The sequence below is a fragment of the Podarcis muralis genome, chromosome 2, assembly GCF_964188315.1.
Source record: "Podarcis muralis chromosome 2, rPodMur119.hap1.1, whole genome shotgun sequence".
In the NCBI taxonomy this organism is placed as follows: Eukaryota; Metazoa; Chordata; class Lepidosauria; order Squamata; family Lacertidae; genus Podarcis; species Podarcis muralis.
The window spans coordinates 118,128,248-118,140,312 of NC_135656.1; the positions used below are offsets into that span (position 1 = coordinate 118,128,248).

The window sequence follows — 12,065 nt, forward strand, 5'->3', positions numbered from 1 at the left end:
TTCTGCAATTCACCAATCTTTTAGGGTTCTTTGAGCATCTAGGGCAAAGTGGTTTAACCATCAGTTTCTCTCCCCCAGTAATGCTGGAAACTGTAACTCTGTGAGGAGAATAGCAGGTCTTCCCTAACCCATCTCAGCACTCTTAACAGCCTTCAGCTCCCAGAATTCCTTGGGGGAAGCCATGACTGTTTAAAGCAGTATCACATTGCTTTCACTGCATGGGAGACCCAGCAATATGGGCGGGGTATAAAGAATAAATAAATTTTACCACCTTTGGTGGACCTGCCCGAAGATTAAAGCCTTTTGGGAAATGATCTATAATGAAATTAAGAAAGTCCTTAAAAGGACCTTTCCTAAGAAACCTGAGGCTTTTCTCTTGGGCATGGTAGGCCAGTTGGTGTTAAGGAAGGATAGGATGTTTTTTATGTATGCTACCAGAGCAGCAAGGATCCTTTTAGCAAAGTTTTGGAAGACACAAGAACTACCCACGCTGGAAGAATGGCAGACGAACGTGATTGACTATATGGGACTGGCGGAGATGACTGGCAGAATCCGTGACCAGGGGAAAGAGACAGTGGAAGAAGACTGGAAGAAATTCAAAATATATCTTAAAAATTGTTGTAAAATTGAGGAGTGTTAAGATGTCAAGGAATTGGGAAACAGAGAATTGCAGCTGTAATCAATAAGTTAAAGAAGAACTTAAAAGAAATTGAATTGAATAATTAGTTAATTGGAGGAGTTGCTGAAGAAATGTAAAACAAGGATGCAGAAAAGGGGAGGTATGGGGAAGTCCGGGAAGTAAGGTGTATGAAAATAAGATTATGAAATTATACATGTTTATATGTTTGTATGTTTGTGTATTGTGTATTGTGTGTTTTTATTTTGTGTTTGGAAAACCAATAAAAATTTATTTTTTAAAAAAGAATAAATTATTATTAATATTATTATTATTATTATAATTTATAATTATTATGTTGTGACTGTGTGCAAAGTGTGCTGGAAACTGCAACCTAAATTGGAAAGCTGCATCCATTTTTGTTGTGAGGAGCCAGAGAAAACAGAAGAGTACAAACTGTAATATTTATACAACTTTATTATTCAGGATTGGTAGTCTCAAAACAAATCTAAAAAGCAGAAGCAGCTACTGTGCCAATTTTACATTTCCAACAGGGAAGCCTCTGAAGCCTTTCAAACTTCCCTTCCTTCCTTGGGTCAATCCTTCTCTTTGGTTTCAAAAGCCTAAAGAATCACGTAAATTATCCCCAACATGGTTACTTCAGCCGGATGAATTTATTGGGGAGAAATTCCCAGGGTCAAGAGAGAAAGGTGCTGGTTGACTTTGCTCTGGCCAAGGAAAGAGCTGAGTTTTCTCTAGATTCTCCCAAGAGCAATTTTCATAGCGTAACTTATTAAAATGAAGGCACTTTATTATATGTAAAAAAACTTTTCAACAATCACATGGAATCCACACAAACAATAAACAACAACCCAGTTGAGGCAATGAGTTTTAGTCACTTAAAAGACCCAAGAACCTGCCCAAAGCATGTATTATGTGTGTGTATTGGGAGGTTCAGGTGGGGACAGGCCTCTGGGTGGCTCCTGCGACCCCCAAAAGATGGAAACCGAGGCTGAGGTCACATTTGCACCACCCCTTTAAAGCACATTTATAGCTTTTCTATGGTTTGTTAAAAGAATTCTGGAAACAGTAGTTTGTACTTCATAGACCTACAATTGCCAGCTCCCTTAAGAACTGAAGTTCCCAGGATTCCTTGGGGGGAAGCTTTAAAAGTATTGTGTGGATGCGACCTTCTTAGCATAGTTGAAGTTACATGGTTTAAATCCGCTGTGTGTTCTCACCTACATAAGGTCTCGATTCATCATCTAAACTCTGACTGAGATTTGAACCCTGGTTGGGCGTCTCCCTTGTGTGGTGCTTTTGATGCCTCTTGAGGTTTGATTTACGGGTGAAGCTCTTTCCACATATTGAGCATTCATGGGGTCTCTGCCCTTTGTGAATGCTCTGATGTCTCGTAAGGTTTGACATCTTAGCAAAACATTTATTACAGACTGAACATTTGAAAGGTTTCTCCCCTGTGTGAGTTCTCTTATGTTCTGTAAGGTATGAGCTCCGTGCGAAACGTTTCCCACACTTTGAACATTTGAAATAACAGGTCTTCTCTAACCCATCTCAGCACTCTTAACAGCCTTCAGCTCCCAGACTTCCTTGGGGGAAGCCATGACTGTTTAAAGCGGTATCCCATTGATTTTACTGCATGGTGTGAATGGGGGCTGAGTGTGCTGGAGACTGCAATCTAAATTGGAAAGCTGCATCCATTTTTGTTGTGAGGAGCCAGTGAAAACAGAAGAGCACAAAGCATAAAATTTACACAACTTTATTATTCAGGATCGGTAGTCTCAAAACAAATCTGAAAAGCAGAAGCAGCTACTGTGCCAATTTTACATTTCCAACGGAGAAGCCTCTGAAGCCTTTCAAACTTCCCTTCCTTCCTTGGATCAATCCTTCTCTTTGGTTTCAAGAGCCTAAATTATCCCCAACTTGGTTAATTCAGCCGGATGAACAGGAGAGCCCTCACATTTATTGGGGTGCCAAGAGAAATTCCCAATGTCAAGAGAGAAAGGTGCTGGTTGACTGTGCTCTGGCCGAGGAAAGAACACCTGAGGCAATGTATTTTAGCCACTTAAAAGACTCAAGAACCCACCCAAAGCATGGATTATGTGTGTGTATTGGGAGATTCAGGGGGGACGTGGCCTCTGGGTGGCTCCTGCGATGCCCAAGAGATGGACGCCGAGACTGAGGTCACATCCGCACCAAACCTTTACAGCTCCTTTGTAGCTATTTTATGGTTTTCTCAAACGAATTCTGGAAACAGTAGTTTCAACCTCATAGGTCTAAATTCCGGACACCTTTACGAACACCCAGTATTCTTTAGGGGGCAGCTTTAAATATATTGTGTGGATGCGACTTTCTTAGGATAGTTGAGGAAGTTACATGGTTTCCATCTATTGTGTGTTCTCACCTTCATGAGGTCTCGATTCATCATCTAAACGCTCACTGAGATTTGAATCCTGGTTGGGTGTCTCCCTTGTGTGGTGCTTTTGATGCCTCTGCAGGTCTGCTTTACGGGTGAAGCTCTTTCCACATTGTTCACACTTGTACAGTTTCTCTCCTGTGTGAGTTATTTCATGTACTTTAAGGTTCGAGATCTGTGAGAAATGTTTTCCACACACAGAACATTTGTAGGGCTTCTCCCCTGTGTGAGTTCTTTTATGTACTGTAAGGTTTGAGCTGTCAGTGAAGCTTTTATTGCACTGCAAACATTTGTAAGGCTTCTCCTTTGTGTGAGTTCTTTGATGTTTAGTAAGGCTTGAGCTGACTGTGAAGCTTTTCTCACACTCCAAACATTTGAAAGGCTTCTCCCCTGTGTGGATTCTTTGATGTCTAGTAAGGTGTGAGATGTAATCGAAGCTTTTATCGCACTCCAAACATTTGTACGGCTTCTCCCCTGTGTGGGTTCTTTTATGTATGGTAAGGGTCCATTTCCTGCGGAAGCTCTTTCCACAGTCTGCACATTTATGTGATTTCTGTCCTGTGTGAATCTTCTGATGGGCAGCAAACTGCTTCTGATTCCTGAAGCTCTTTCCATACTGCTTCACCTCTGTAGGGCATGTGGGGCTGTATCCATTGTTTCTGCTCCCACTGCTTATTTCTCCAGACTCTGCCCTTTGAATTGTTTTCTCCTTTGTGGATGTTCTCAAAGCATTTCTGTTTTCTGGTTGTTCTCCTTGCTCAGTGAAGAAGCCACCTTGAGAAACGATGGATTTGTCTGTCTTCCGTTTTCTGTGGCTTCTCTTTTCCCTCCTTGGTCCTTTGTGACTCAGGAGGTTCTGCTCCACCATCTCATCCTGTGCTGTTTTCAAACATTTCCTTCTGTTCTGTCTCCACTGCAAAACACCTGCTGGATAAGAGAGAAGGAAAACATGGATGTCAGAGAGAGAGATGGAAACTGAGACATTCAATGTAATATGTTTTGTCTTTTTGATTCACTTTTGGGCCATTGCTGTCTAAGCGGGCAGTAAGTTGCCATCATGGGTGACCTTTCTTTCCACTCCGCTCAATATCCTTAGTCAGGTTTTGCCGTTGCCTCAGATTCACCAGCAAATTTCTACCTGTAGAGATTTTACTCTCGAGAGGATATATTTTCTCAGTCTGCAGGTGGAAGCTTACATTGGCGTTAGGAAGCATAGCTATATTGTTTGTCCATCAAAAGGTTAGATTAAGATTTCCAATTCTTGATGTATTGAAACTTTTCTAATGCTCAAGAGCAGACAATACAGCAAAAGTAGCAGACTATGAACGTAGGGAAAGTAGTTGTGAACAACAAACAAAACAACAAAAAGTACAAAGCGAAATTGAAAAATTTCTGCACAAGGCGTATATATAAATATATACAACTCAAGAGGAGTACAGTTTCCCCAGCAAACAAAACCTACATAGAGTGGGTTCTATGTCCATTACTTTTAGTGGGTCTACTGTAAGTTGCTGTAGCATCGGATGACCACAAAAATAGCCTTGTGTGCTTGTCATTAAGACCTGGAGCTAAGAAGCAATTCTACCTGGGACCTCCCTCCCCAATATGAATTACCCGGGAGTCCCATTACTTACCAGCATCCATATCTCTCTGAGCTGTGGCTTCACTGGGGGCTGTTCCTTGAAAAATGGGCTTCTGTCTAACCATTTCCTCATGCACAATGCAGGAGTCTTGTTCCTTGGTGGCATCAACAGCAGGCTGGAAGGTGGATTCATTGGGGCCTTTCCAATCTCTTCCACCAGCAATAGGTTTAACTACATCCTCCCCTGGGTGTGTTTCCTCAGGATACCCAATTCTGATATGGACTGTGTGCTTTTGTAGGCCACCTTGGTCATACACAATGCAGATGTCTTGTCCTTTAGCAGCATCACCAACAGTCTGGGCTGGAGGTTCACTGGGGACACTGGAGTCTAGTTTGCTGTGAACGGTACCCTCCACTGAGAGTGTTTCCTGCAAACACGCTTTTCTCTCACAGATGTTGGGGTTGTGCCAGACATTTTCCTCACCTACAATGCACACATCCTGCTCCTCAGCAGCACCAGGAACTGTCTCCAACATGATTTCCCAGGGGGATCTGCAACTTCCTCCACGAAGAAGGGGTACATCCTCCTCCTCAACTGGGTGGGCTTCCTGCTGACCCCCCGTTCTCTTATGGATGATGGGCTTTGCCCTGATGGGTTCCCCATAGACAATGCACAGGTCTGGCTCTCTAGAAATATCAAGCATCATCATCCTGGCTGTGGCATCAACAACAGCCTGGGCTGGAGTTTTACTTGGGACACTGGAGTCTCCTTTGCTGTAAACTGGACCCTCCCCTGAGCTGATTTTCTGCAAACACATATTTCTCTCGCAGGTGTTGGGGTAGTGCCAGATGTTCTCCTCACCCACAATGCACACATCCTGCTCCTTAGCAGCACCAGGAATTGTCTGTACTGTGATTTTCCAGGAGGCTCCGGAACTTCCTCCATGAAAAAGGGGTTTATCCTCCTCATCAACTGGGTGGGCTTCCTGCTGACCCCCCGTTCTCTTGTGGATGATGGGCTTTGGTCTGATGGGTTCCCCATAGACAATGCACAGGTCTGGCTCCTTGCAAGTATCAAACATCATCATCCTGGCTGTGGTCCAACTGGGCTCCTTGCAACCTTCTTCGTAGGCAAGGGTGTCTTCTGCTTCATTTACTGGCTGCCACTTTCCCTTTGCCTATTTAGGAAAGTAGATTGTTTGAAACAAGGCATCTTGAGAAACAGGAGATGCCGAGAATTAGAAACATAAGAAGTATCCTTTTCAGCTCAGCCTTTAAAGTATACATAGTGTGCCCCACATGCATACTAGACACTCTCCATCTTACTGTTTTAGGAAAATAGCTCCCAAATTAATCTTTTCCTTCATGTACACAAAAGAATAGTAACTTTGGCCACTTAGCTCAGTACTGTCTACACTGACTGGAAGCTGCTCTCCAGGGTTTCATACAGGAAGCCTCTCCCAAGCCCTACATGGAGATCCTGGGGATTGAACGTGCCACCTTTTGCAATGTAAGGGAGGCACTCTACCACTGAGCTGCCTTCCTTCCCCCTAAGACTCTTTTGATCTTTGCTCCAGGAAATGTAGCAACTTCCACCTGCAGAAGCCCTAATACACATCCTGTCCCTCTTTTCCTTTCCGTTGTGGACTCTGGGTTGCAGGTCTGCCTTAAACAAGTTCCCCCTTAGTGAAAAATGTAAATATAAGAGAGACAGAAAGAATTACAGGGATAAAGTGTGGCGAAAAAGAATATAAGGTTAAAGCCTTCGCTGATGATATAGTCTTGACAGTTCAGGAACCTTTAACTTTGACAGCGGAAGCATTAAACGTAATTGAAGAATTTGGAATGTTGGCAGGATTGAAAATTAATAAGGGTAAAACAAAAATGATGGTGAAAAACATGAACGTGGAACAAACAGATCACCTTGCAAAGTAAAACGGAAATAACAGTGGTAAAGAAAAGAAAATATTTGGGGGTCTGGCTCTCCCCGAAAAACACAAACCTATTCAAGGACAATTATAAAACAACATGGAAAGAAAGAAAGACAAATTTGGAAATATGGGACAGATTGAACGTGTCCTTCTGGGGAAGGATAGCAGCTGTCAAGATGAGTGTCTTACCTAAGATGCTTTTTTTGATTCCAAACTGTGCCTATTGTTGCCGGATTAGGTCAATTCAGTGAGTGGCAAAAAATGATTTCTAGGTTTGTATGGCAAGGGAAGAAACCTAGAATAAAGTTTAAACTTCTGACGGATAAAAAGGAAAGAGGAGGCTTCTCGTTACCGGATCTTAAAATATATTATGAAGCCGCTTCTATAACATGGTTAAAAGAATGGCTTAGTTTGAAGAACACAGATGTATTAGATCCAGAGAGGTTTGGAAATAGATACGGGTGGAACGCATACCTTTGGTATGACAAGGATGGAGTACACCGCGACTTTCTAGATCATATTATAAAAAGATCATTGTATGAAGTTTGGAAGAGATATAAAGAGTGGTTTGAAAGGAAAACACCATGGTGGCTGTAACCCCAAGAAGCCTTCTCAATGAAAAATTTAAATATGAAAGGAGAATTGCTAGTGCTCAGAGACATATTTATAGAAGAAAATAATGTAATAAAGATCAGGCCTTACGAGGAACTAAAAGATAAATTATCAAGTTGGATGGAGTATCGCCAAATGAATGACATTTTCTCAAAAGATAAAAGAGCTAGAGGTTTCGAACAAACCAAATCAATATTAGAAACTGCAGTGTTAAAAAACACAAAAATATTGTCAAAGGTCTATGAGTTTTTATTAGAATGGTACACAAAAGATGAAGAAATCAAGAGCATCGTGATTTAAATGGGCAATGCATGTTGGCCATAACATTGAATATGAGAAGTGTATAAAACTATGGAACTGGGCTAAAATTCACAGCATGTACTTTGTTAAAAGAAAATCTGTTAAAAATGATGTACAGATGGTACCTCACTCCAATTAAACTGTTAAGGATTTCCAAATAGGAAACAAGAATTGCTGGAAATGTTGGGTGAAAGAAGGCAATTTCTTTCACATGCGGTGGTCATGTGATAAGGTAAAAACATACTGGGAAAATATATACAATGAGCTAAAGAAGATATTCAGATACACGTTTTTGAAAAACCCAGAGGCATTCTTGTTAGGAATGTTAGGAGAAGATCTGGTTAAGAACGACCAAAAACTGTTTTTATATGCAACAAAAGCAGCGAGGTTACTGTTAGCGTAGGTTTGGACAACATCAATTACCAACAGTAGAAGAATGGAGGCAGAAGGTAATGGAATATGCAGAAATAGCCAAATTAACAGGGAAAATTCGACAACAGGGCGAGGAAACATTTCAAAAAGAATGGGAAAAAGTTATGTTGTATAAAGGAAAAGAAAGATGAAATAGTAAAACTAGTAGAATTGGAAACAAACCTCATAATGGGAAAGATTAAGAAAAGTGACGGATTATGAAAATATTAAGAAGCAGAATGTAGAAGGAAATGAATATAACTAACAGTAGTGGTAAATTACAGACAACAAGAATTTTATAAACCTGAGGACTTATTTGTTTATGGATACACTATGCTCAAATATGGAAAATGATAACAATATATAAAATGGAAGAAAATAATGCGATAAAATTATATGTGATATAAAAAACAGAAGAAAGAAGGAGACAAGTCAGCTTTGAAGAGCGAGTATAAATGTAAAATGTAATACAATATGTGTATGTGGAGTATCTAATTGAAAAACTAATAAAGATTATTTGGAAAAAAGAAAAGTGTAAATAACACAAAACACAAAAGGCAAGAGGCTGCCTTCCGGACCCCATTCCATCCTAACCTCCCAGGGGAAGAAATCTCTCTCTTGCACCCTTCCTTGATACCCACATTCCTCCTCCTGCACAATGAGAAATCCCTTGTTTTCACTTTCTCATTCTTCCAAAGGGCTGTCATCCTTTGAGTCACCCGGGTCCTCTTAGGACTAAGGCAGGTCTACACTTGAGGCCCAGAGCAGCAGCCCCTTGTAATATTCAGTCTGCATTTCAAGTGCCTCAAAGGAGAAGAAAGAGGGGGGGGGGGAAAGGGACCCCCAGTTCAGAATTTTCTACCCAATCTCAGCATGTCTTATCTTGAGTTCTTGGTAGGCTCCAGCTCACCCCTTCTGGTAGACACTGGTGAATTCACAGACTTTCCTTCTTCATCTCAAGCCCCTTCACTCTCCCACTTGGGTGTTTGCTCAGCTAAATGGATCCAGGTGTTGATCGTTTATGGGGGAAGTGCAATGGCTGCTGGGAATTGGAGTTCACAGAAAAACAAACTGTGGCAGGAAGGAAGTGTGATCTGAAAAGAGAAATTAAACAGCAGAGAAAGAAAGACAGAAATGCCCTCTTTTCCCCTCTTGCAATTTGATTTTTAGCTTTCTTCTTTTGGCTTGGTTTCACATATTGCCATCATGACAACATCAACTTTTGTGGTATTCTTAAAAATGGACACCACCTCCTCCTCCGTGTGCCTCTGACAACCTGAGAACAGGCCTTTCCTGAGGTGCCTCCTCACTCCTGGAACACTCTTCCCAGGGAGGCTCTTCTGGTGTCTTCCTTCCTTATTTTTAGGCACCAGCCGTTCAGCCAATGAGTGAATGCAGAGCTGTGAGTGATTTGTGAGTGGCTTAGATACCAGGCAATAGGAATCACCTGAGTCCTCAAAAGCTGCTTCTCCCTTCCTTTGAGTGTACTTATTCTGATCCTTGTGCCTTTAACAGCTGTGTAGCAGGCAGAATTTCAACAGGTCAAGCTATTTCTCAAAGGGAAATAGAACTTTAATGAAGCTTTCACATTCTGTCTGTCACAATTCCAGTTACAGGTGCAACCACTGATTTATGGTTGATAAAGTCTTCATATATACAGAGGACCGAGTCTTGCTGAATAAAATCCAGTTTGGCTTCTGCAATTCACCATTTTTTTTGGGGTTCTTTGAGCATCTAGGGCAAAGTGGTTTAACCACCAGTTCCTCTGCCCTGGTAATGCTGGAAGCTGTGACTCTGTGAGGAGAATAGCAGGTCTCTCCTAACCCATCTCAGCACCCTAAAGAACCTTTAGCTCCCAGAATTCCTTGGGGGAAGCCATGACTGTTTAAATCAGTATCACAGTGCTTTAAATGCATGGGAAACCCAGCCATATGGGCAGGGTATAAATAATAAATTATTATTATTATTATTATTATTATTATTATTATTATTATTATTATTATTATTATTTGAATGTGTGCTGGAAACTACAACCTAAATTGGAAAGCTGCATCCATTTTTGTTGTGAGGAGCCAGTAAAAACAGAAGAGCAGAAAGCATAATATTTACACAACTTTATTATTCAGGATCGGTAGTCTCAAAACAAATCTAAAAAGCAGAAACAGCTACTGTGCCAATTTTACAATTCCAACGGGGAAGCCTCTGAAGCCTTTCAAACTTCCCTTCCTTCCTTGGGCCAATCCTTATCTTTGGTTTCAAGAGCCTAAATTATCCCCAACATGGTTAATTCAGCCGGATGAACAGAAGAGCCCTCACATATATTGGGGTGCCAAGAGAAATTCCCAATGTCAAGAGAGAAAGGTGCTGGTTGACTGTGCTCTGGCCAAGTAAAGAGCTGAGTTTTCTCTAGGTTCTCTGAAAAGCAATTTTCAAAGCCTAACTGATTACGATAAAGAAACTTTATTATATAGATATATAAAACCTTTCAACTTTCACATGGAATCTACACATACAATGGACACAAAACCTAAGGCAATGTGTTTTAGTCACTTAAAAGACACAAGAACCTACCCAAAGCATGGATTATGTGTGTGTATTGGGAGGTTCAGGGGGATGTGGCCTCTGGGTGGCTCCTGCGATGCCCAAGAGATGGACGCTGAGACCGAGGTCACATCTGCACCAAACCTTTAAAGCTCCTTTGTAGCTATTATATGGCTTTCTCAAAAGAATTCTGGAAACAGTAGTTTCAACCTCATAGGTCTAAATTCCAGACACCTTTACGAACACCATTAAGTTCCCAGTATTCTTTAGGGGGAAGCTTTAAATATATTGTGTGGATGCGACTTTCTTAGGATAGTTGAGGAAGTTACATGGTTTCCATCTGTTGTGCGTTCTCACCTTCATGAGGTCTCGATTCATCATCTAAACGCTCACTGAGATTTGAATCCTGGTTGGGTGTCTCCCTTGTGTGGTGCTTTTGATGCCTCTGCAGGTCTGATTTACGGGTGAAGCTCTTTCCACATTGTTCACACTTGTACAGTTTCTCTCCTGTGTGAGTTCTTTCATGTACTTTAAGGTTCGAGATCTGTGTGAAATGTTTTCCACACACAGAACATTTGTAGGGCTTCTCCCCTGTGTGGGTTCTTTGATGTTTAGTAAGGCTTGAGCTGTCAGTGAAGCTTTTATCGCACTGCAAACATTTGTAAGGCTTCTCCCCTGTGTGAGTTCTTTGATGTATAAAAAGGCTTGAGCTGACAGTGAAGCTTTTATCGCACTGCAAACATTTGAAAGGCTTCTCCCCTGTGTGGGTTCTTTGATGTCTAGTAAGGTGTGAGCTGTAAGTGAAGCTTTTATCGCACTCCAAACATTTGTACGGCTTCTCCCCTGTGTGGGGTTTTTTATGTAGTGTAAGGGTCCATTTCCTGTAGAAGCTCTTTCCACAGTCTGCAGATTTATGTGATTTCTGTCCTGTGTGAATCTTCTGATGGGCAGCAAACTGCTTCTGATACCTGGAACTCTTTCCATACTGCTTCGCCTCTGTAGGGCATGTGGGGCTGTTTCCATTGTTTCTGCTCCCACTGCTTATTTCTCCAGATTCTGCTGTTTGAATTGTTTTCTCCTCTGTGGACGCTCTCAAAGAGTCTCTGTTTTCTGGTTGGTCTCCTTGCTCAGTGAAGAAGTCACTTTGAGGAATGATGGATTCGGCTGTCTTCCGTTTTCTGTGGCTTCTCTTTTCCCTCCTTGGTCCATCCTGACTCAGGAGGTTGTGACCCACCGTCTCATCCTGTGCTTTTTTCAAAGTTTTCCTTTTGTTCTGTCTCCACTGCACATCACCTGCTGGATAAGAGAGAAGGAAAACATGGATGTCAGAGAGAGAGATGGAAACTGAGACATTCAATGTAATATGTTTTGTCTTTTTGATACACTTTTGGGCCATTGCTGCCAAAGCGGGCAGTAAGGTGCCATCATGGGTGACCTTTCTTTCCACTCTGCTCAAGATCCTGAGTCTGGTTTTGCCATTGCATCAGATTCACCAGCAAGTTCCTGTTGAATTATTGATTAGGGCGTGACCCCGCTAATTGGTTTACGATCCAACTTAGCTCTTTATGGCCGTCCGGCACGCTTCCTCTGCGCATTCTGCTCCTCCCCCTCTGTAACGCCTCAGCAGAGTGAACACAG

General features: G+C 41.8%; 1 protein-coding gene across 1 annotated transcript; it reads right to left on the reverse strand.

Annotated features, from left to right (window-relative positions):
- Nucleotides 1–1,123: 1,123 nt before the first annotated feature.
- Nucleotides 1,124–11,823, reverse strand: LOC144326774 (uncharacterized). The gene is made up of 4 exons (XM_077923584.1): nt 11,811–11,823; nt 10,862–11,720; nt 3,095–3,535; nt 1,124–2,165 (listed from the first exon to the last, which is right to left on the reverse strand). Exons 1-4 carry the CDS (start codon nt 11,821–11,823, stop codon nt 1,835–1,837), a joined length of 1,644 nt encoding a protein of 547 aa, XP_077779710.1. The 3' UTR covers nt 1,124–1,834.
- Nucleotides 11,824–12,065: the final 242 nt, after the last annotated feature.